General features: G+C 37.5%; 2 protein-coding genes across 9 annotated transcripts; one reads left to right on the top strand and one right to left on the bottom strand.

Moving 5' to 3' along the window:
- Positions 1–1,806: 1,806 nt before the first annotated feature.
- On the top strand, positions 1,807–21,391 carry ush1c (Usher syndrome 1C). 8 transcript variants are annotated; one of them, XR_008905603.1, is made up of 22 exons: positions 1,807–1,921; positions 3,559–3,626; positions 5,534–5,677; positions 6,954–7,092; positions 8,175–8,283; positions 8,529–8,553; positions 8,987–9,044; positions 9,125–9,228; positions 10,953–11,037; positions 11,132–11,191; positions 11,274–11,330; positions 11,479–11,621; positions 11,855–11,920; positions 12,040–12,191; positions 12,421–12,455; positions 18,127–18,168; positions 18,318–18,371; positions 18,476–18,575; positions 18,709–18,818; positions 19,006–19,057; positions 19,624–19,679; positions 21,246–21,391. XR_008905603.1 is itself a non-coding variant. In XM_056740243.1 (21 exons), the coding sequence occupies exons 1-21, from the start codon at positions 1,886–1,888 to the stop codon at positions 21,256–21,258; spliced, it is 1,656 nt and encodes a 551-aa protein (XP_056596221.1). In that variant the 5' UTR covers positions 1,807–1,885; the 3' UTR covers positions 21,259–21,391. The 8 variants fall into 8 exon arrangements, 4 of the variants coding, with proteins under 4 accessions (XP_056596221.1, XP_056596224.1, XP_056596223.1 ...); XR_008905602.1 differs by having other exon boundaries at positions 19,006–19,679; XR_008905601.1 differs by having other exon boundaries at positions 18,709–19,057.
- A 145-nt stretch (positions 21,392–21,536) lies between these two features.
- On the bottom strand, positions 21,537–24,466 carry LOC130414693 (uncharacterized). Its single transcript, XM_056740706.1, has 5 exons — positions 24,275–24,466; positions 23,681–23,835; positions 23,049–23,512; positions 22,717–22,931; positions 21,537–22,598 (listed from the first exon to the last, which is right to left on the bottom strand). Exons 1-5 carry the CDS (start codon positions 24,464–24,466, stop codon positions 22,395–22,397), a joined length of 1,230 nt encoding a protein of 409 aa, XP_056596684.1. The 3' UTR covers positions 21,537–22,394.
- Between the last annotated feature and the right edge of the window lie 1,028 nt (positions 24,467–25,494).

The following is a 25,494-nucleotide window of genomic DNA, read 5'->3' as shown; positions in this document are numbered from 1 at the left end:
TGAATGTTACAGTGTGATCTGCTAGTCTAGCAAAAGTTATTGGCAGATAAATTTTTTTTTATAGAAATTTACGATGGAATTAACGATTACATTAGGCACGTTTATGCCCTTTTTAACATGCACAGGCTAGTGCAAGTTTTCTTTTTTCAAAACAAATTATTAGAATATTTATGTAGGTAAAAATTGATTGCCATGTCTTTGTAAATCTTGTTTTTACAGGAATAGAAAGTACAGTAAAAATAGAAAAAACACAAGTTTGTGTAAACCACATGATCCACATTATCCCAGCATTTAAAGGAAGTTTCAAAGAACATCTTGCTCTCCAATATCCATCATTTTAACAAAACCAAGACTTTTTTCTTTGATTCCTGTTTAAGCAAAATCTAATGTTTATGATGAAAGTCACATACACTTACATTTGTTCATTCAGCATACACTTTATCCAAAGCGACTTACAATTCAGAATTACAACAAGTGATTCCATCTTAAGAAGGCAATAATCACGTGCCAGTAGTACAAAGCCTCAGTCAAAACGTTATGTATAAGCCATTACACAAAGATTTGAAGAAAAGTGAGATATGTGCAAGTTTTTTTTTTATTTGTTAGATGTAGTTTGGTTGGAAAGAGGAGTTTTAGTATATATTTTTTTAATAGTGTGATGATGTTTTATCTTCTTTTAAACCCCAAGGATTCTTTTTTAAATAAAAGTCATAATTAAAATCCAGTTTTTGATTCGATCTGTGCAAGATTTGTGTGAGATTCCATCTCAGAATATTCTGTCCTGGCCCTCTAAAGTTGTGTGCGTCTGTGTGTTTTGATGGTGAGTAGATGAGATAGTATTTCAGGCTGTAATCTCTCCCCATAAGCCTTTGGGTCAGAGACGGGCCTCGAACCCCCCAAGAGCATCACACTGCCAACAGCTGAACCAGCAGGGGCCAACCTGGCTGCTTCCCCTGAAAATGAGCACTACACACACACACGTAGAATATGCCCGAACCAACCATAAGGACACTTACAAACATACACATTATCCTGTGTGTGTGTGGTCTTGGGCCTAATGTTTTGTCATGGTGATAAATAATGATAATTGCTAAGCCTCCCTGTACAACAGGGATGTAGAACACACACAGAATCTGGATAAAATACTGTGAATTACAATTTGTACAAAACAAAGAAAGAAATGTTAATATCACTAACGTAGGTGCTGATAGAAACTGTAAGCAAAGAGGTCCTGTTTTGTCTACAGCATAACTGTATATGCTCATTTTAAATGGTAGATAACCAAACAAATGAAAAAGGAGGCATACTTTTACCCGAAAGGCACAATAGCACAACACACTGAAAAATATCATAAATGAGGAATAATGTTATAGATCATATAATAATATGTTAGTATTGATCTTTAACACTTTCTCAAAAAAAAAGGGAAATATTTAATGTAAATAATTGTAAATGTCATTTTATTAAATGTCACTTTAAATATGGACACATTTCATATATATTTCAACTTTGACCACCGTAAAGTGATAAAGTAGTGTTTTGTTGTTTAAATATTTTTCTTGAAATCAATAACTTATTTCTTCCAATATTCCTCTTTTAATAAAATGGCATTTATCATTAAGTTCATCTTGTGTTTACTGTTTGGGGCCACTGTACATGACAATATGCTTTAAAGGATTTTTTGCTCTGAGTTGGCATTGCAACCATAAATTCATGTGTAATAAATCTAACAGCATGATAACAGCAGTAGCAGCAGGCATGCAGTTATCGACCTCTGACCGAAGCTCATACACCAACGAGAGCGCACGAAAGTGACGCGCGTCCCCGCCACTACCGCACGAGCATAACAACCGGCCGGGACCGTTGACAAACACTGCTGTTCACCATGGAGCGAAAAGTGGCTAGGGAATTTCGACATAAGGTAAGGTTTTAAAGTGTTCTTTTATTTCTATCATCCCGCCTTAATACTTTATTTTGCGGAACATTATCGCCTCACAAGAATGAGAAGGATGGCGGAAGAGTAGCCTACTCTCCCACTTTTATGTTTTTCAAACGTTTTAAAGTTTTATAAAGTAAAACAGATTTTAACAGGTTCCATAGAGACAGTTGTTGTTGTTTTTGGACAGAAAGGCGATAAACCTAGCATCATGATAGATATTTCCGACTTTCTAAAGTTCAAGGTGTTTTTTTCAAGATATAAAAATACACCTTACATGTTAACATGTAACTAATGTATTAGTTTAAATCAAATGAGGAATTATGCGAATTTTACAGCGTTAGATAAGGGAAAGGTTCCAGTAAGCGCATAAATTCAGGTCGAAAGGTAAGGTAGTGAATGACGTCATCCGGTGTACGCATTTCTGATTGGGTGAACAGGTGTACTGGGCTGAACACTTTAGCATGCTTTACAACAGGTAACCTATTAAAGGTTCTTTAAACGCTTAACGAACACTGAGTTATTGTTTAATGTAAGTTCTATTTTATATAATAATAACGAATTCGCTTAAATATTGTACATATGAATGTGTTGTTAAACAAAATACAACCTTCCCAGGTGTGTGTAATATTAGAGTTGTACCATCTGTTCAGACTTATAGAGACATACAATGAACAGTTTATCATACAGCGTTCCATGTAGTTACAGAGATGTGTGGTCAGGCGAAAAGGATTGCTGCTTTTATTGTTGGGCTTGTAATTGCCTGTAGATGGGGGAAGGTAAACTGAGCAATGCTTAAAAAGGCCAAATTAAAACATTTGCATTTTTGTATCCTTGTCTGATATTAATATGTTCATGTTATATTGTTGGACCATCGTTCATTACATTTGAATTTGTCATTGCTAGAGATGAAGTGCTGATTTCAGTTTTCATGGATGTTGTCCAAAGGTGGAGTGACATTTGGCCTTGTCAAAAATGTTTATGACACCATAAATAGCTTTATACTCGCAGGCTTTTTTTTGATTACATGTAGATTTTATTTCGTAGTTGACATTTAACAGACGGTGTTGACTAAAGCATCTGCCAAATGAATAAATATATACGTGACTAAATAATCACATGCCAAACACATTTAATTTGGATGACTTAATACATACATATCATTTAAGTATTGTATTTTAAGAATGTAAATATGTAAACTAAAAAGGAGTATAAGAATGTCATAGAACTTTTTAAATTCTAACGGTATCATGATACACTTATGTAAGGTGACACTGTTAACAAAAGACATTATCTGAGGCCAGGCACATAACAGGTCCAGTGGAGCAGAACTGTACAAATGCTGCTCACAATGCTGGAAAAAGCCACCTGACATATAACCAAACACGACAACCCAAAAGTCAACCAATCGATGCTCCACCCCTACATCTCTCTGTGACATTCTCATACCTGTCTTAGTCTCTCACTCAGTGAGAGAGAGAGATGTGTTACATCATTGATTGGCCAAAACGCTTCCTCAAAACATTTCTGCAGCAGATTAGCCGTCACCAGGTAAAGATGTGATTGAGATTGACTTTGTGATTATTAATAATGATCTGAGTGAAGTTTGTGTATTGGCGCAGGTGGAGTTATTGGTTGATAATGAAGCAGAGAAGGACTATCTCTATGATGTTCTACGCATGTACCACCAGTAAGTTCACCTTATATTACTTTAATTTGTCGTTAAAGGAAAGTCATTGCTGTTCTTCTCCCTTTATCATTACTTTGTTTATTCCTTAATCAGAGCGTTCCTTTAAGCCAACAATAAGGGGAATACTAGGGAACAAGTGAAACATTTAATACAGGATGTTTTGCAGTATAAAAGTTTTTTTATTTTTGAAAATCCAAATATATGGGAAAGGTGTGTCTTTGGTTTTGACAAGGGTTTCTATAAATTTTTTGTGCTGAAGTTAATATCCAATAGTATTTTTGCCAGAGACTTCCAGAAGGTTCATTTTCAGGTTTTATTGGTCAGATACAAAACCATATATGCTGGACCACAAAACCAGACATAAATAGCACAGGATTTTTGGGGGGCAATAGCCAAGAAATATTTTATCAATATTATAAATTTTTCTTTTATGCCCAAAACCATTAGGACATTAAGTAAAGATCATGTTCCATTAAGATATTTTGTAAATTCCTACTGTAAATATATAAAAACTTTCTTTTTTTGAGTAATATGCTATCCTAAGGACTTCATTTGGACAACTTTAAAGGCGATTTCCTCAATATTATGATTTTTTCCACCCTCGGATCCCAGAATGTTAAATAGGCTGCTTTAGAATAAGAATTTTTAAGTTTTAACATAATTAATATTGCATATGGGAATTTATCGTCTGTTTAATATTTGACCTGTGTTTCTCTCTCCTTTATCTTTAATGTGCGCTTTCACTATGCGTGCATGCGTGTCTGTGTGTGTGCGCACGTGCTTGTCTGTGTGTCCGTCCGTGTGTGTGTCTATGTTTGTTTGTATGTCGGCATATTGTGTGTGTTGAGCGTTTGTATGTGGGTATGTCTGTCTTCTGTGTTTTCACCTAATTGATTTGCTTATATTCAATATGTCTCATGTTAGCGACTGACATTTCTGGGAAATCATTTACTAGGAAAAAATAAAATGGTAGTCAAAGGGGCCCTAGAACTGTTTGCTTTCCTAAATTCTTCAAAATCTAATTTATATTTTTTATATCTAATTTTGTATTCAACAGAACAATCATTTTTCCTGCTATGGTAGTCAATGAAATTAGTTTTTTTAAATGTATTTCTTTATGTTCATCAGAACAAATACATTTATACAGGTTTGGAACAACTTGAGGGTGCATAAATGATGACATACAGTAATTAAATTTTTGGGCGAACTATCCCTTTAAATATATCAGTAGTAGTGTGTACTGAAGTTTAACATTTTGATTAATTAAGTAATGAGTAATTGAGCAACAGGTAATTGTTGTCTGTTTATCAAAGGAAAGCTGCATGGTTCATTCAACAGGACAAAAGTATTCCGTGTCTCCTTATCTGTATGAAGTTATAAGAACTGATCAATACAAAGAAAACAATCCTTTAGGTCCTGTTTTGTAATCTCAGGTGTAAGTCAAGACGTCATTGCTCCGCTGGACAGGTCGGTCACTGCTCCATTGAACAGAAATAAGAGGCCTGATCCAATGGAAAGTAACATTGACTTGGATAATGTAATTTCCACTGTCCTCCTGCATTCAAGGGCAGCTATTCTCTCACATCCCATTGTCTCTGATATCTGAGTCAGGAGTGAAATATCAATGATTCATAGAGCAGCTGCCTCTAGATTCATAAGCAATGACTTTATATGGGCAACCAATGGAAGACAGACATCTGGGGGTTTTTTGTGCATTTTTTTATTAGATTGATAATGGCTCACCTCCGGTGTATTGTGACTATTTTTTTTTTATTTGGTTCGCTTGCTTTAGAAAATCTTTAAAAGTAAAATTTCATCCGGCTCTAACGCAGCGCAAAGTGATTCTGACCGCCTGTTTGCCTGCTCTTAATCAGGTCCTCATTTAATTGCTCTGCTCTGCCCTTTAGATCGATGGAACTGCCTGTCCTGGTCGGCGACCTGAAGCTGGTGATTAATGAGCCCAAACGCCTTCCACTCTTTGATGCCATCAGACCCTTGATTCCTCTAAAACACCAAGTGCAGTATGACCAGCTCACGCCCAAGAGATCCAGGTGAGAATTACAGTATAATGATTTTTTGCTTGCTTAAATCATTGAAAACATTGAAAAGAGAAAGAGAGAAACGAAGGTAGAGTGACAGCCACCCCTCTCTCGTCTCCAATGAGAGTAATTGGTGTCTCTCATGCTCAGTGAGTCGTGATAATAGAACGCTGTTATGAGAGAGGAGGTTTATTCAACAGAGTCTGATGTGCTGCATGGGGCCGTGAAAAACTGGATTCCGTTCCACTTGTTGTCCTCTTGTCATCCCTCATCTCAAAGGACCAATTGTTGATGGTCACGCAAAGCCACAACGTTTGCAAATACAGCATACAATTATAAACGCAACACCTTTGTTTTTGCCACCTCACTGATGTGGCACATAAAGATGCTGATTAGACAGCATGATTATTGCACAGGTGTGCCTTAGGCTGGCCACATTAAAAGGTCACTCTAAAATGTGCAGTTTTATCACACAGCACAATGCCACAGATGTCGCCAGTTTTGAGGGAGCGTGCAATTGGCATGCTGACTGCAGGAATGTCCACCAGAGCTGTTTCTCCAGCATCTTCACCTCCAAGATCCCCTGAGACCAACCACTCGGACAGCTGTTGCAACAGTCAGTCAGCATAACCAAAGAATTTCTCCACAAACTGTCAGAATACGTCTCAAATAAGCTCGTCTGCATGTTCATCGTCCTTATTGGGGTCTCAACCTGACTGCAGTTCATCATTGTAACCGACTTAAGTGGGTAAATGATCACATTCGATGGCGCTCGACACTTTGGAGTGGTGTTCTCTTTATGGATGAATCCCGGTTTTCACTGTACAGGGCAGATGGCATAGAGCATGTATGGCATTGTGAGGGTGAGCGGTTTGATGCCCCAATACAGTAAAAACTGCACTTTTAGAGTGGCCTTTTATTGTCGCCAGCCTAAGGCACACCTTTGCAATAATCATGCTGTCTAATCAGCATCTTGATATGCCACACCTGTGAGGTGAATGGATTATCTCAGCCTAGGAAAAATGGCTCACTAACACAGATTTAGACAGATTTTTTAACAATATTTGAGAGAAATAGGCCTTTTGTGCACATAGAAAAGTTCTTAAGTTCGGCTCTTGAAAAATGGGGGCAAAAACAAAAGTGTTGCGTTTATAATTTTGCTCAGTGTATAACCATCAGATTAATGGCACCTCTATAATACCTTTAAGATATTTTCAAGACTTTTAGTTTAAAAAAGTCCTCATATTTGTTCAGTTTAATTTAATGTTTTATTTTCTGTTATGAGCAGAAAGTTGAAGGAAGTGCGTCTGGACCGCACACACCCTGAGGGTCTGGGTTTGAGCGTTCGAGGTGGGCTGGAGTTCGGCTGTGGTCTCTTTATCTCACAGACAGTCAAAGATGGACAGGCAGGAAATGTTGGGCTACAGGTAAGGACAATAAACTCATAGAAGCCTTGTTTTATACAAATAATTTTCAATTGCATTCTAGTTCAGTTGCTACCTCACAGACTCTATGCGATGGTCCTGCCATATTGCTTTCCTGCTAATTGAATATTATATCTTACAATCTTACAAATCTGACTGTTTGTCAGGGAGCTGTGGGGACATTTCTCCCCCAGATTTTTTTTGCCCCTAAAAAATATCCAGGGGGCAATTAAATAATTGCAAATGTAATATTTCCTGTTTGTATTATCTATTTATTAACGTTCTGACAATTAAATCACAAATTGTTCTTAGAAGATATGCATTAAACTGATTACATATTTGCCCGCAACCATAATTATGTAACATTTGGCAGTAGTACAACATAATGGATGAAAGCTGCTGTTAAAAACCAAGGAGAAGATTAAGGGCCTGCTGTTTGCTGTGTTTAAATGTCAAATTGTCATTTTGTCAATAAATCTTCTCACCACTAGGAGGGGTACTAGACCTATTCTTTGCTTCTTTGTTATGTTTTCACCTGCTGTCCTTCTGAAGCCTTGTACTGTATCTTCATATTTCGTCATTTTTATTGTTTGCCATTAAATCATTATTATCAGTCCCACTTAATGTTTGTCACTGGGTTATGCAAATAAAAATACAATTAAAAGTAGGCTATTAGTGCTTGGCAACTCTGACAACAGTTTTTTTTCCATTTCTGTAAAAAAGCAAATCTGAAATTTCGAACTGCATTGATATTTTATCATTCGTCTAAATAAATATTACAATTATTTTAAGCACTATTAAATTACACAAGTCAGTTTAAAACATAAGATATTATAATACATGTGCACTAGATTTACATGTATTAATTTAAGCAGATGCTTTTATCCAAAGTGACTTGCAAAGGAGAAAACATTTTGTCATTGAGCTAACAATAAGTGCAGTCTACACCACCAAATAAATACATTTGTTTGTTTATGTGACAATAATCCATGTATTATTCAAGCCCCACAGTGCTATTAATATTAAATTAAACTTGTTAAAGTCATAGTTATGTCATGCGCTTGGTTAACGTATGTCCTCTTCAGGTTGGCGATGAGATCGTGCGCATTAACGGCTACTCCATCTCCTCTTGCATTCACGAGGAGGTCATCAACCTCATCAAAACCAAGAAGACCGTCTCTCTGAAAGTCCGCCGTAAGACCCAGTCACACACCGCAGTTGTAACTCATTGTCTGTAAAGCTGTCATTATTACACAGACCTAAAGCTAATAAGCCTTAATTATCCTGGGGGATTTAATCACAGTTGGCCTGTGATTGATTTAACAGTTCAGTCATTTGTAGGAATATCTTCCATGGGATTTGTCACACCTAATTGTGTTATTTATTCGTGTATTATTGATCGAGAGGGTTTATTGATTATTGTGACTGTTTCTTCACAGATGTGGGAATGATTCCTGTCAAAAGGTAATTTGATTTTTATTAAAGGGGTAGTTTTATCCAAAGTGACTTACAAATGTCATCATTTACTCCCCCTTTTGTCATTTAAAACCTGTATGTCTTTCTTTCTTTAGCAGAACACAAAATAAGTTATTTGGAAAAAAAAATTAACTGGACCTCATTCACATGCGTTGGTTTTGTGTCCATGCAATATAACTGAAAGGGGTCCAGTGCTGTTCGGTTACCAACTTTCTTCAAAATATCTTCTTTTGTGTTCTGCAGAAGAAAGTAAGTCATTACGTTATAAAATGACAAGAGGGTGAGTAAATAATGACTGAATTTTCCTTTTTGAGTGAACGATCACTTTAATGTCACAATGCCACACGCAACATTCTCAGGCATATGGAAAAGCATATGTCGATTGTCATAGTGATATTGTTACTATCCATTTGAAAATCAGCTCCTCCGAAGACCCTCTGAAGTGGCAGTTTGTGGATCAGTTTGCTTCGGAGTCAGGGGTAAGATTAAGTTATTTGTACGTTTGTCATTTTATTTTACACTTACATTAAAACTTGACCTCTGTGTTTTGTTCTCTTAGGAGAAGAAGACCAGCGTGGCTGGTTTGACTTCAATTGGAGGAAAAGAGATCAAGGAAAAGAAAGTGTTCCTTAGTTTAGTGGGCACTAAAGGCATGGGAATCAGGTGAGGGACAAATTTATATTTTGTTGATGCTGCTGTTACAGTAATATAGACGTTTCAGCCGAAGCAACATAAACAAATGTTTTGTTGCCCAAACTTAACTTCTGGTAGACCTCCACAATGAATCAATAACTGTTTTAAGTAATGTATTTAAACAATTAATATACAATAAAATATAAGTTAAGATTAATATAATTATATACAAATATACTTATATATTTAATATAACCAAACACAGACCGGAAGTTTACTTTGGGCCAGGCACATTCGTCAGAAGAAACCGTCTATATGTTTACAAATTACAAATATAAACATTATTATATATATACATATATTAAAATTGTGTTTTTGTATTCTATCATTGCAAAGCACAAGAAACTGTATTAATTGGACCCTTACCCCATTTTTTTTGTCAGCCGAACCCTTTGACCTAAATAATTTCCAATCAATCATTTAAAAGCACATTTGGATGTTTAACTTCAAAAATAATTATAAGATATTATTTTGTTTTGCGGATTTTATGAGTAGTATTTTACATAACTTTTTTTTCAAAACATTTCTTTGCAACTTTTTTCAAAGTAATTGAAACTTTACATGAGTGTACCTCATGAACCCCCTGCAATTCCCTCGTGATCCACCAGGGGGTTGTGAACCCCAGTTAAGGAAACTCTGGTTTACATTTTACCTCAATTGCATTGGCTCATTTCTCGAATGAGACTTAACAATCTCTAAACTGTAAGTTCAATCGTCACAACTTTTTGCTGGAACATCAAAACTCTATTGCATGTGATTAAAACAACATTTCGTTTTTGCTTCAAAAGCTACCTATTTTGTCAGACAATCGACCAGTGCCACCAAATGTGTGTAAATGTGTTATGTAAACAGTGTAAACATGTTTTACAGTAATTGTTTTATACACGTGACAATAAACAACATGTTTCACAAAATGATATCTATGAAAATCTCCTTGAGTGGCATAAGCATCCTCTACAGTGATCACTGTACCTGTAATGTCTTCACAAGCAGCATTCATGGCCTCTAACAGAGACATCAGTTTTTGTGGCCGATGGTCGTAAAAATCCTTTCAGTAATAAACTCTAGTGATTGTGCTTTGGGCAAACTCCATATGCAGTATATGCTTACAAATCTGCTTGATTGGTTGGTTGATGGTATTTAGTGTTTTACAGCAATTGGCAGACAATTTGACAATTTGACAATTCAGCGGACATTACAAATTTCCCAAGTCATAGATATTCACAGAAGATACATGCATAGATTTTGATGACTGAATGAATCATTTTGCACGTGATGGTTCACACGATGAAAGAATGTTCAAAAGTTTTGAAGGGATTGAAAGTTTCACTGAGAATCAGCTAATCCGTTTTGATCAACAAGGTATATGCTTTTAGTTATTGTGCATGTTGTTGAGAATTGTACATTACCTCTTGCACACATGTGCCAAAACACATGCAATTTGCATAAATCAATGAGAAACACAAGTCTGATGTGAACAAGAAACGAACTGTACAGAGCCCCAAACTTATTGTTTTCAGAAGAAAAAAAAATTTGGGGGAGAAATGAGACAAAGTGATTGAGAAAAAACTGTAATCTAATTCCGAAAACGGATTAAAATGGCCCTATTACTTTTGGCCATTACTCCATAGAGCATCTCATATATCTTTACCATAAAATCTTAGTCCGTCCATTAATTTTGCTCTGTATTGTAGCATATCAAGTGGACCAACACAGAAACCAGGGATCTATGTGAGCAATGTGAAGGCAGGGTCACTCTCTGCAGAAGTGGGTTTACAGGTAACCAAACCCTGAATCAAATTCGTCCTGACCTACCTCTGAAGCATAGTATTATACCATGACTGTTTGACTGTTTTTATTTTGTGACTTTTAGGTCGGCGACCAGATTGTTGAAGTCAATGGGGTGGATTTTGCCAACCTGAGTCACCAAGAAGTGAATACAGAAAATAAAATACAAAATGTTTTTAAAAAAATCCTCTCACCAAGTTTTTATGGCTAAACACGTGTGTTTCCAGGCAGTGCAAGTGTTAAAGAGCAGCCGCAGCCTGACCATCACTGTTCTCACTGGAGCTGTAAGTACATTAAGAGCATCAGAAATCTCAAAGGTCCACGGCAAAGCTTTTATCTCACTCAGGGGACACGTGTAAAAGTAAGAGCCCATTGAGAACTGGAACTACATGTGATTACATGTGTGTGGTTGTGTGCATGTTTGTGTTTCAGGGAAGCGAGCTGTTTATGACAGATGAGGAGCGCTTGGCGGCTGAAGCTCGACATCAGCTTCAGAGACAGGAGCTAATGCATCAGAAGAAAGTGGCATTAGAGACCAACAAGATCATCAAAGAACAACAGGAGAACGAACGAATGTTAGTCAAATCACACCTTAACACTTCCCAAACTAGACATTACAATTCTTAAATATATAAAGATGTACCAAAACAATACAAAAAATTTGACAAAACAAGCAGCAATTCTAAACTGTATAACAAAAGCTTAACAGGTGAAAAACAATAGAGGGATACACTGTGTCTTAAACCCCTTTCAACAAATGCATGAATATAAAACTATTTTAGTCTTCCATATTTGAAATATTTTGCAGGAGGAAGATGGAGATAACACAGAAGACTGCAGAGGAAGAGGAACGCTATCAGAAAGACATGGAGAGGTACACTCACTCAACTCAACTATTACCGTTACAATAAAATCATTTAGCAGGCTTGTCAGTATCAATTACTGTCCATTATTTAAACGGTATGTATCGCATGTTTATGTGCGTTCGTGCAGAATTCAAGCAGCAGAGAGGAAACACCATAAAGAATGGGAAGAAGACTGGGGCTCCAAGGAAAAATCCAAAACTCCCTCACGGTCCCCATCCCGCTCTCCCTCCCCCCAACCGCCGGCACACCGCTCACCTTCACCAAAACCTAAAACCTCAAGTAAGTTCTCAGCATACCCATTACACCTCTCAAGTGCATGTACTTTGAAGGACGTCAACAGATCTACACTGATCTTTAAACACTATTAAAGGGCATTCCTAATGCATTACTTCTTTCCTTGCATGGACTGATGAGCATTTATTTTGGGAATGCATCATCACTCTTTGTGTGCTCTTTGTATTTCTGGTGTGCATTGTCTGTCTCTTCCTGGCTCCATCAACCTCTGTAGGCGCCGAGCACTCAGATGAAGAGGAGGAAGCAGAAGTGAGTGATAGCTTCATATGCCAACCTAGATACTGGCATTACAGGCATGCATTTTTTTTAACAAACCTGGCCTTTTTCAAGAAACACTCCGTACATACAGAAATGTGTGTAGACTATCCTCTTTCATTTTGTTTGGTTGGATCTTATCTTGGTAGCTTTGAAAGGTTTGAGGAGGGTTGATGATTTGGAGTGTTTGTATGAGACTCACAGCGTTGCTCTTGCTCTTGTAGCATTCGGTTGGTTCTACCGTTATGAAGGGAAGTTGCCTACACTCAAGAAGGTACATTGTGTGGTGCAAGCATGTTGTGTTGTGTTGGTTTGATCTAGCTGTGAGATATGTTATTCGTCATAAAGACTTTGAATGGACGTCTGAAGTTGGTCTGCATGGTTTAAGCAGTCCCAACCGGCCACTATCCTGCAGAGTTAAACTCCAACTCTTAACAACACCTAAACAAGCTCCATTAAAAGTCTTACCTGTAATGGATTTATGGTCCCTAAAAGTACCGGAAAATTACTGGTAGGGTTGGAACTAACCCTGCAGTACAGTGAACTTCCAGGACCTGCATTAAATAGTCCTCGGTCTAAAGTCCACCAGGTCTTCTCAAACCATCACTTTGGGTATTTAGAAAGGAAAAGAGACAAAGAAGAAAAAGAAGACGTCCAAGACGGACACTCTTCCGGCAGAGAAAAAGAACAAAAAAGAGATGGAGTTTGAGCTGAAGCTTGCAAAGGAAAAGGAAGATATACTCGAAAGGGAGAAGCAGATGAAAATCAGCAGACTTCTGCAAGAGGTACTGTTGGGTTCTTGACTTTTTCACTTTACCTTTTGTCTGGTTGGCACTATTGCTTTTAATACCATCGATTGTTCTAATATACCCAAGTGAATGAAGTATGAATGAAAATTAGGCCATAATTGTGTTAACGTGCCCTTTCCAATTGTTCTTGGACTGCAAGAGTGCATAAACGGGTTGCCATGTAAAAGATATACAATAGCTTCCATTTCTGAGTGTGGCTTTACTAACTCAACTAGGTATCAGAGACTGAGAGGGAAGATCTAGAAGAGTCAGAGAAGGTGCAACATTGGGTGGAGAGGCTCTGTCAAACCAGACTAGAGCAAATCTCCTCTGTGGAAAATGAATCTCCGGAGGTAAACATCATCATGTTCCAATGAAGGAATCCTGAAGCGTGTTTAAGTTATCAGAGTGTTGTTCTTTGCATCTAGTCCAGTTCGACTAAGTTTGTTGGTTAAGGATTCTATGCAATTAAAATTTATCTCCAGATGTCTCCAACACGTTCCCCTGCGTCAACCGGCCCCACCAGGCGGAGATTCCCTGGAGGGCTGAAGCTGGCCACCACCGACATGGATGACTTCAATTTAGATGAGGTGGACCAGAGTCTGAGACAGCCTCTGAAAAGACTAGCCCCAACTCAACCCACATCCAACCAGGCTCCACCCTCATTACCACTCCCTCCACCCTCACCCCGACTTTACCACACATCCAACCACCGTCCTCCATCTCCCAGAACATATCAACCAGTGCAACTCACCAGACCAGCTCCACAGCGTCCACCCTCCCCATCGGCTTCTAGGGTACCCCCTTCCTCAATAGGTCGTTCACGGCGACCCCCCTCTGCCCCGCTGTTTTCCTCTAGGGCTCAGTTTTCATCTCAGCCACCTCCCCCTCCACCACCTCCTCCACCACCACCACCTCCTCCACCCCCACCTCCACCCCCTATGCACATGGAGGACATGTACCATACAAGGTTATCCAACTATCCCCGTTCCCCAAGTCTATCCGAACAAGGCAGCAGGTTTAGTGAAAGTGGTTACCGGCCGCGAGGTGGCTTCGAGTACACAAACCACAACAATGTCTCACACCCGCCCAGCCCGAAGGTTAGCATAGTTAATGTTTATTAGCTTGTGGGGATGATGATTATGCACTTGTATGTTAGTGTTGGGGAGGTAAGTTTGAAATGATAGCAAGTCATCAATTTAATAAATCCCCAACAATGCTGTATGTTTTAAGTATGCCTTGAGTGTGCTGTGTTGAGTCGGTAAATGAACTTCATAATACATCAGCTGATAAGATTAAGCCTCTTCTTTCTTGAGGAACTTCACTGATTGTCTGGTGTTGTTAGATAATTGAACATTTTATCTTGTGGCCCAGGTGATGAGAAACACATCTCATGCCAGCAGAATATCAACCTCTAATAATCAACTGGTGAGTTTAGCTCATTTTAACAATGAGCTATTGGATTTGCCCCCTCTGTACGCTTAGAATGCATTTGGTACTTATAGCTGTAGCAGGAGAACTTCAAACATATTACCTAAAAATGAAGGCTACAATTCAATATATTCATTATATGCTGGGTTATTTTAAACCCATGGTTGGGTAAAATTAGAGCCGTTGAGAGAAAGAGAGTCGCGACAATGAAGTTCAACAAATGTTTAAGTCACATGATTCATGGAGCCTTCAGATAGTTCCAGGAAGTTATGTTTTCTCCTTAAGGAGTCCGTGAACTGGAACTCGTTTTTTACTTATGTTTTCTGAGACATTTACGAGTGAAAAGGAGTTTCAATAGAGAAAAGTTGTGGGCGTGGCTTGAATTTTTCACTGCGAATTGATTGGGTGTTTAAACACAGCTTTTACATTGATTTTGAAACGAAACTGGCAGCGGACTAACAGTTGAAGGGGAGGAGTTTTCGGATGCTCTGGTCAAGCTGTCTAATTTACGGCATTTGAGATAGATAGTCACTTCAGGACGTAAGTGCATTTTCAGACTTAACCTGAAGATTATGAGGGTATAAGATTTAAAAAAGAAAATGACCCACATTGATAAACTATTTACTGTAATTAATGAATGAATGAGGCATTTGTATAGCGCTTTATTGTGTATTGCTGTACACCCAAAGCACTTAACAATCATATGTGGGGGGTCTCTACTCAACCACCACCACTGTGCAGCATCCACTTGGAGGCCGTTCCATCCACGGTACCATGGCGCCAGTGCGCTCACCACACACCAGCTATAAACGCTGCAATTTTTTAGAAAATTATCATTTAAATTTAACTGGGACTTTAAATGCTTTATTTCTTTAATTTTTTGTAATTCAGTAAACGACCTAGGTCTTTAAATGGGTTAAAAAATTCATAATCTGTCTGTTTAGCTCCTGTGAAAAAACTGTTCCTTTTGATTCAACGGAGTTGACGCAAATTTCTCTCTCTCAATGGTTCTGGGTGAAATATGGACAAACCAACAATTGGGTTTAAATTAACCTACATGTATGCTAGGTTATTTCAACCCATGGTTGATTTAAATATGGACATTTTCTAGGTTAACTAAAAGCATCGGTTGGGTTTATCTGTATATTACCGAACCATGGGTTGAAGCAACCCAGCCTTTTTACAGTGTAGCATCTATCGTGTTGCGTGGTTTGAATAACTAAAACATACAATGCTATTGCCCATTCTGATGTCAAGTGTATCCCCCTTTTTATTAACCTCTGCACAGCAAATAGCCCCTAGCCCTCCGAACCAACGGAGAAAGGTCAACCATGTCATGTCCAAACCCGTCATGCTTCCAACTCAGACCTCACACAGACCCACACTCCGCTCAGAGACCATGGTAAGACAAGACGTGCACTTGTGCGTGTTTGTGGGATGAAAATGCATTCATAAGGTCTTCACAGCTCTGACTGATTTGATGTTTGATTGTTGCTTGTTTGACTCCCTGATTATAATGAGTATTTGAGACTCAAGAGGGACCACAAAGTTGCGGTTTATACTCTCTGATTGCACCAATGAGGTAAAGAGAAAGACAGAGGAAGAGGAAGGACAGAGAGGAAAACAAAAATCTTTACCCTTTGCGCACAAAAAGAGACTCAAAATGACTAGATTGATCAACCTGACAAATTTAGATTCGCCGGTCGCTCCCTTTGTAATACAACCAGACCTGCTCCATCAGATCACAAGGAAAGCCAATCGCTTTGACTGTCCTTGTGCCTCCTTAATTCAATGAATGGCCGATTGCCAACTTGTGGTTATTTTAAGAGGGTAACAAGAAGGGCAAGAAATGATAAGATCCTTACTGAGATGAATTGTCTACTCAGACTTTATTTATTAGGGTTAATGATGCTTGCTGATCCAAGCATGCTTACTTATTGGGTTTTAAACTAACCAATTAAAGGGACAGTTTAACAAAAAAACAAAAATACATTTATTCACCCTCAAAAACTACATGTGACTCTTCTGTGGAACACAAAAGATGATATTTTGAGAGATGTATCAGTGGTTTTGTGTCCATGCAATGGAAGTCAATGGGGTCAATGTTGTTTGGTTCACAACATTCTTCAATAGATCTTCTTTTGTGTTGTGTAGGAGAAGAAATTGGCCAGATGGCTTTTCTTTGAAATGATCCATTAAGGTATAACCGCACTATCAATACCGAGCCACACGTAATTGAACATATTTCAGTGTTACTCAGTGAGTTCAGGCAGTCAGTCTATTTATGAAGCTCACAAGAGACTGAATTCAAAGACGGTTAATATATCTTTTTAACATGTTGACACAAACCTTGGCTTATAATGAGATGGTATATACTGTAAGCTCTTAGTGTTTGTGTGTGTGTGATTGTTGTGTTATTAAGAGTCACTTATTATTATGTGTGTTTCAGCCCCAAGAGATGCTTAAACGGATGGTCACGTACAACATGTCATTTAAATCCACCAAAAAACAAGTAACTCATCTTTGCAGTGTGTGACTCCATCCCTCTTAAACCCTCTTCCTTGAGTGACTTCTAAGTCTGTGTGCTGCATGTGACGTGTTTATTAATCCTTTAGCAATATTTCAGTGAAAGATACTGGTTAAATGCATCCCTATGATTGCTTCCAATAGGAGAACAATTCAAAATGTATAAAAAGAGATACTTTCCCATTTTTCTGAGCTCAACACACAAAAAAATACAGAAAGAGACAAGAAACTGTGCAGCGTTTTCTTATTTTCTGTACCTAGTAGCCCTCAAATGATGTTATGATAATATTTTTCATTATCATATGATGTAATCTTTAGATGAACATCTTGCTTTTGCCTGTTTGATTAGGATATTTAACTTTTTCAGATGAAACTGATTATGTTTACATTTAGAGCCCTCCTGACATGCTTTATGGATTAAGTCTTATCCTTCTACGCGTGCTCAGTCACTCCTTGTCGTTCCCGTCCAATCGTGCCTTCCTCTTCTTTGGTTTGAAAGCAGCTGTTGAGTGGATCTTATATACTGCACAAATAGTAGAATCAAATGGAAGACTGATTATTATATATTATACGTATTATTATATATATATCGCATAACTTTGAGGTAGTATTTGTTCATTTTTATGAGGATTTCCTCTATGACTTGTTGCTTCATTGGGAGTTCAAGCTTGATGTATTCCACATGTTTGAGTCATTCCATTTGTAAAATTGTAAAATGGCTTTAATTTAATAATCATATCAAAACATCATCATGGATTGAAAGGTCCAACTAGCTACCAATGATCCAACCAAACAAATGCATCCTTTCCTCACCATATGTATTTGTACTATACTTGTATATACTGTACTATGTAGATTATATAATATTTTGACAACCTTGACAAACATTGTTTTCTTTTTAACCCATTTTTGTTTTGCAGGGATTCCAGAAATATGTGGATGATTTTGATCCATATTCAATGGTGAAAGTAACATTTACTTTTATCTATACTGTTACCTATCTGTATTTTGCCATTGTTCATTTTGTAATTTTGTCCTGAAAACATCCCCGCAACGTGTCTCTGTGGAATATTCTTTATACCAGCTTTGCCGTGTGTTTGTGTGTTCACAGTTCACGGCTGAGCAGATAGCTGGAAGAGATGTGCGACTACTGAGAATTAAGAAGGTAAAGTAGGAAACAAGAGAATTTGATTGAACATCTGTAAAAACAAACAACAACCGGGCCAAAGCACAATTTGATTTCTTTATTCTATCATCTGTATTCCTCAGGACGGAAAGCTCGATCTGGCTATAGAGGGAGGCATTGACTCCCCACTGGGAAAGATTGTGGTGTCGTCCATCTATGAAGGAGGTGCAGCAGATAAACACGGTAAGTTACACAAAAACAATTTATATATAATGATCGACATCACTTTCACTTCTAGCCATCCCATGCAGTGGCTAAACGGGTTTCAGTGTTATTGCTAATCTTGTGTGGGGTTTTTCTGTGTGCATTTTCTCAGGTGGTGTTGTGGCCGGTGATGAGATCATGGCTGTGAATGGAAAGATACTGACAGATGGGACTTTGGCTGAAGGACAGACCTCAATGGCTCAAGCCTGGAACAGTGGAGGGGTAACTCATTAAAACAACAACAACCCATGAATTTAAATCAGTTGATCTGGTCTGAACAAACAGCTGAAAACAACACCGCTCATTAGAAATACATTGCATGTCCACATTCATACTAAGCAGGAAACTACCTCGAAGCCCTAGCAACTAGATAGCAATCCTAAAAACAATTACTGTTTGTGCACTTTAGTAACCTCATAGCAATGCTAAAGCAACCACCCTAGGAAGTGAGTCCTGCATGGGTAAGTAATACATAATAATAATAATAATTTATCCTTCATTGTTACCGACTATCCTAACATTTACCCATTATTAAAATTTCCATCATTCATGAAAATAACATATATTTGTGTGCGTTTCACTTTTTCACTTTCACATTTATTTTTTTGATTCCATAATGCATACATCTATAAACGTGCAGACGCCTAAGCTCATATCTTATTACATTTCATTCCATTTGACAAAATGATGCATCCTTTTCTCAATAATGAACCCATTATGCAGTGTAATAGTCTAGTCCTACAGATTTAATGTTTTATGTCTCCCCCCAAAAAAGGATGTGTTGCAATAATTACTTCATTAGGCAGCATAAAATATAGATGAAGCGTTAAAGCAGAAAATTGCGTTGCAACATATTATGCCGTTGTGTGTTAAATTTATCATGCCAGGCTGATGTCGATGCTGTCTTCTACAATCATATAAGTGTGGTTTTGAGTAAAAGAATACTTTTGAGATTACATTTGATAGGGGAATTATATTTGACTTTATCAGACTCTTGATGTGTTTGTTTCTTTATGTGTGTGATCAGGACTGGATAGACTTGGTGATCGCAGTGTCCCCGCCCAAGGAATATGAAGACGAAGTGTATGTATATTTATTCTTCCGCATAATACAGTTTATGATCCCAGTATAAAATCATACAGTTTTACCACAAACATTTTTTAGAAAAAAAATCATTTTTATAAGGGCAGTTATGGATTCATCTCTTTAGTTGGCAAAATTGCACATTTGCAAACACACTGATAACAAAACTATAGGCTAAATATTTTTTAAGCGATTATTATTGTCACAAGAAACTATCCTGATCTCACGGGAGGTATTTGAATGAAATCGTACATTGTCAAATCATAGAAAAACGTTTGATTACTAGAAAAAAGCAATACTGAAACCCCGCCACTAACCCTTACTTCACTGGCATGAAAGCAAATTGTGCTAGAATATATGAATGAGATCGTATGAATTCATATGGATCAGCTCAAATCAGCCTCATCATAAAATAGTTAAGTTTTTGCTTTGAGATTGTGTTGACCTGTGTCTCATTTGATTGGGTTGAGCTGTCAGGTTAAGTAGGTCAATGCCACCCTGGCCCTTATGTAGCCTCACCTTTGATGTGCTCCATTCTCAGTTTCGCCAAATAATAAAACACAAATTGTATAAATTAATAGTGAACCCATCATCTCCTGTATGTCTTTAGCCCTAAAGCAGCATCAGTCAGACCCACTGCAAAGAATAAGGTATTCCAAGGCAGTGCCCCTGTGTACAGGCAGGGCTATGTGCTTCAGATGCGACCCCCCGATCCCACACCCTGATCGCCCACTGCCTCGGTGGTAAAGCCCCAAAATCCTCCCACACCCCTCTGGGGTGAACTTTTGTCTCATGTACATGTGACAATCTCTTTGTCAATGCCGAATCCAAGATTTTCTGGTGTGATATTGCTATGTTCATACTTAATAAACATCAAATAGTTGTACATGTTGTGTCTATAAAGCTGCAGTAGTTCTGATTGATGTTGTTCAAAGGAATTGTTACATGTCATGACACATGAATTGATTTGTGTTTCTTCGATCTGGTCTGTTATAGTAACGTGCTACAGTTTGAGCTCTGTTGCATGTTTTTCACACTACTGTCTGAATGCATAAAAAAGACTTTGACCCTGGGTGACCAGTATAGGATTAATTCTGAGTCTGTTTGACAGTTTGAAAGGGTGCAAACCAAGGACGGATTATGGGCCATTAGGGCCAGAGTGCTTTTTTGGTACAGCATTGCATAAGCTGGTCTTTTCAGCATGGGTCTTTCTGAATTTTTATTCTATTTTTATTTGTTCTATAATTTATCACTATTCAGACATCTCACAGTTACTACAAGCTGAGCCCTTCAAAGAGGCTGGTAGGGTCTCACAGGACTATAATCCATCCTGGTTGCCTCAGATGAACAGTGACAACATTTTTGCTTTTTGAAGGCACAATGTTCTTTACTTTAAGTAATGGTCAGTTGCATCAATTGCTGTGTTGTGCCTTGAAGCAATTTGCCATTTACTTTTTTTTGTTCATTTACATTTTGTGAACCATTGCAGTGCCATATTGCTTTCCTCGATTATATATAGGCCTACATTAAATAAAAATCTGATTTTTTTCAATCTTTTCTTTACAGAACATTCTTTTGAGGACCTGTCAATGAAACCACAGTGAACAGAAAATCCCATGACGAATCAGAAGATAGTTTTTATATTTTGCACATCCTTCACTTATTGTGCATTAACTGTGCAGATACGAATTGAATAAATGAAGTAAAATACATCTTGGTGAAGAATCAACATACTGCAATACAATATATAAGCATTAACAAAAATGTGTAAATGTCCTTGTATTAGTCTACTATGGTATGTTACCTAAGCCATGTATATCAAGTCACATGAATTCTTCTGTTCAAAGACAAATTTAATTCTGCCTCTACCTTCTTCATGCATTATTTATTTAGTTCTGCCTTTATAAACACCAAAATCGTTTTACAGAACAAGAAATAAACCCAAACGCTAATAAGAAGAGTCAAAAACAATTACAATAATCGAAAGGAGTAACACACTCAACAATAATTATCATCATTTGACTTCAATGTAAGATAAAGCATCTGTATGTTATATCTACGTGTGTGGTGGCAACAAATGTTGTCAACGCAATGACTTGGCAGAGTTTTGAACGATTTAACTGCAGTATATAGAAAATGAGCAGTAACACAATATGGCAGCTACCACAAATAAGAGTGAGGACAGTGGAGCTCACGTGAGATTCTATAGTTAATTCATTCATGAATTTTTAAGAAACTGTGTTTTAATCTCTAAAATATGTAGTAGACTAAAACTAGAATAATAGCGTAATCTTAAAATTGAAAATTTCCACTGGTATGTGGAGCGCTGTACTATTATTTTACATTTTCTGAATGTACAGTAAACACAAAAGACATGATTCAGTAATAAGGTCCAGTTACCTTTATTTTCTTACAGTGATTTATGGAATACTGCAGTTATAAACAAGCAGAACTATTAAGGAAAAAATTATGCAAACAGTATAAAGCACATTAGGCTACATATGACCCAGTTTTGTTATAAGTTTGGTGACCACGAAACCATGACATACTTTCAGAACAGTGGTGGTGTTATTTATCATTTTAATATTTTGAACATGAAAACACTAATCAAATACAAGAAACATGTTATTCAGAACAGTTGCTATCAGTATTTCATTTCATAAGTTCTATGATGTTATGGTTAAAGATGCAGGCATCAGTGTTTTGTATTGTATTTTACTCAGTTATGGCAGCATTGTTTGCCTCACATAAGGGATTAGGACTTATGTTCTTCAGCTTCTCCATGACAGACTCATACTCTTGTTTCCACTCGACTGGGTCTACAGGAGGACTGGACTCCAGGAACTTGTATGCATCCTTATTCTGCAAGCTAAAGATGTCCTTTGCTTTCAGACAGCTTTGGCCAAAGGTCTTCCAATACTGCAAATATGAGGTTAAAAAATGATTACAACACTATTTACATGTTGCTATGCAATCAAAGGGACATTATAAAGCATTTTTACCGAAGGATAGTTACTATTCTTGTAAGTTACTTTACCTCTTCTGCTATCTCAATAGACTTCAGAAAGAAGCTCTTAGTATTTTCATTCATTTCAGGGGCAACGATGTCCTCTCCAACAAAGGTTTTCTTTTTCAGAGAATCCAGAAGTTCCCCCACTGACATCCAAAACTTCTGAAGCTGAATCAATATTTTTTGGATTTGAGAAAGGCACATTTGGACCTCCCCGAGATGGACAGGGTCGGGTATTTTACCTAGTGAAACAATATGAGGCAAACCCAAAATATCACTGATCGCTCTATTTGAATCTATTAATTTAAACAAACTTTAAGTCTGAGGTGTTAATCTTTAAGCATTTGAAAGCGTCTCACCCTCTTGCATTTTCAAAGTTGCTAACTTTAGCTGAATATCAGTCATCTGAACTTGGATGTTCCAGTCCTTGTTTCTCAGGTCTGACTTCTCAGAGGAAAGTCGAGACAATTCGCTGGTGAGAGCTGTGGTTTTAGCAGTTGCACCAGGGGCGGTTGCAGTATCATAAATGGATTTAATAAGCGGCCCAATGAATGGCACAATTGCAGCCAGGATACCCAAACCATGACTTTTACGACAGATATCGCTGACGTGATTCTGTAGCTCTGCATTTTTTTCTTGAATCTTTGTCTCAGTTTCTCCTATTTCCTCAAAGATTTTATTCAGTTCATCTTGGAACTTATTCACGATCTCCCCTAAACTCTTGATCTCACTGGATGTTTCCACCTTTTCCTTTTCCGTCTCTGCTTTTTCAGTAATGACATCACTGGTGCTTGAAGCCACATTATAGTTGTGTTTTTCATATCTGATAATATGACATTACAGATAAATCATTTGCTCATCACGGTTTCATTTGAGTTCATCAATTTAATGTCTTTTGACATTATTGATACAGTGTCACTTGTAGTATACATTCATGTAAAACAACATACATTTAATAAAGTTCATATATTCAATTATGTTGATGTTGTACCTGTCTATGATGGCGTTCACTCTGTCAACAATTTCAGTGATCCATGCTTTTGCTTTCTCCAGAGACCTCCCAGCCAAAATGGTTTGATTATTTTCAACACTAAGCCTCAGCATTGGCAACAGAGCGGAAACTAAATCCTCACTTGTGGTCACACACTAAAAGACAACAGAAATGTTTCCTGATTTATTCACAATGATCGTACTCTTATAAGCTGTGATCAAAGTCTGTCAAATGCATTGCTATACATTCTACATTAAACCATTTAGCAGGAGTCCAGGCACTTTTATCAATCGATCAGAAGACAGAAACTACAACTATAGACAGGAGAATTAGCATGGCTGCAAGAGTCACAATTCAGTTTTTATCTTATGATCATTTCTGCATGTCTGCCTATTTTCTCCACAGAGAAAAGTACCACTAAACACATTAAATAATCACCACACTTCTTACATTATAAAGAAAAAATATATAAAACTATTCAATATTTGCACACATTACTGCCACTTGTCACAGTGTGAATGATTCACAGTTGTCCCTGACAACATATTTAAATCTGTTTTGTTAACAGAGCTAACATAAGATCTTCTGACATACCTTTAGAAGAAGAGTTTCAGAGGAGACAAAGAGAAGCTGATTTTCAACAGCACGCTGTCTGAGAATCCTCTCCAACTTGGGGAAACTCCCCAAACAGAGGTAAGAGAGATGATAGAGCAAAGCTGTACGCTCAGCAGCAGGAAGAAGCTCCTCAACAAACTCTGGGCTGTTTGTGAGATCTCTGAGCATCATGTCTGTAGAGGTCAACATATGATGTTAAATGATGATTCGACATTGATATGTGATAAAATTGATGAAAGTTTAACCCACCTGTGTTTTTTGCCATTGTATTCTTGTTAAAGACCTGTAAATGCAAGATGCCTGAAAACACAAAAGAAAGAATTGTGTGAGATCACAAAGAAAAAAAGTCCTGCAAACACTGATGTATCGAGGATGTCAACAAACCTGTAAGATGAATAAACCTCAACTGAAGGCACAGTTACAGTATCAGCTGTATTTATACAGATCCATATTGATTTGTACCAAAAGAGTGATTCACATGAATTCCCAGTATGAGGTCATTTTTCTCACTTTTTGTTTCACTTTCTCATTCCAGAAGATTTTATGTCTTTATCTGTTCATCTTATTATGTAAAAATATAAATGTAAAAAATGTTACTGCAAAACTAATGGAAATGCTGCAGTGCAAAGGAAATAATGCATTCTCTGTGGGTTGCCTTTTACAGTCTATGTCTCTTTTATTCACATGCACCTCTGCCACATTCTTTCTCAGATATAACTTCATTAATAACTGCATTAACGCTTTCGTAGTTGTGTGATATGACTCTGTATCATCATGGCTGTGATTATCTCCTGTCCTCTGCCTACAATCTTGTGCTTTTGGTCTAATCACAGCCATGCTAGACTATCCTGATCGAGCGATATTTTGCTATAATATTGTAGTGGGTCAGCGTTGTCCCTCACTGGGCAGTACAGTCACCTTTAGCACCACGGACAGCACCATCAGAGGAGGCCAAATGATATGCTGTTCAGGACCAGGGACAGCTCCTCAAAAACAGTGCAGTAGTGATTTTGGACTTTGCTTAGGGCGCGGTAACATTTTTTAACTTTGATTCCTGCTAAGCTCCGTTCGCTTAACATCTCCTTGAATTTTTTTTTTGCATAAAACGTTAACTAAACGTATTTGAATTGGGAACTATAAATCAAAAGATGAAACTAACATGTAGTCTACTATGGAATAATTTCTAATATGAGCATGTA

This window comes from Triplophysa dalaica, chromosome 24, assembly GCF_015846415.1.
Source record: "Triplophysa dalaica isolate WHDGS20190420 chromosome 24, ASM1584641v1, whole genome shotgun sequence".
Lineage (NCBI taxonomy): Eukaryota > Metazoa > Chordata > Actinopteri > Cypriniformes > Nemacheilidae > Triplophysa > Triplophysa dalaica.
Note: the sequence above shows the minus strand (reverse complement) of the source record. Positions and strands in the feature narration are given on the sequence as shown.

Excerpts from the sequence above, each read along its gene's own strand:
- LOC130414693 (XM_056740706.1), bottom strand. The coding sequence starts at position 24,466 with ATGATGCTCAGAGATCTCACAAACAGCCCAGAGTTTGTTGAGGAGCTT. Across the intron at positions 23,513-23,680 it reads GTGAACGCCATCATAGACAG|ATATGAAAAACACAACTATA; the intron begins GTACAACATCAA and ends TCATATTATCAG. Across the intron at positions 22,599-22,716 it reads CTATTGAGATAGCAGAAGAG|TATTGGAAGACCTTTGGCCA; the intron begins GTAAAGTAACTT and ends TCATATTTGCAG.
- ush1c (XM_056740243.1), top strand. The coding sequence starts at position 1,886 with ATGGAGCGAAAAGTGGCTAGGGAATTTCGACATAAG. Across the intron at positions 8,284-8,528 it reads CGTCTCTCTGAAAGTCCGCC|ATGTGGGAATGATTCCTGTC; the intron begins GTAAGACCCAGT and ends GTTTCTTCACAG. Across the intron at positions 18,372-18,475 it reads GACTACTGAGAATTAAGAAG|GACGGAAAGCTCGATCTGGC; the intron begins GTAAAGTAGGAA and ends TGTATTCCTCAG.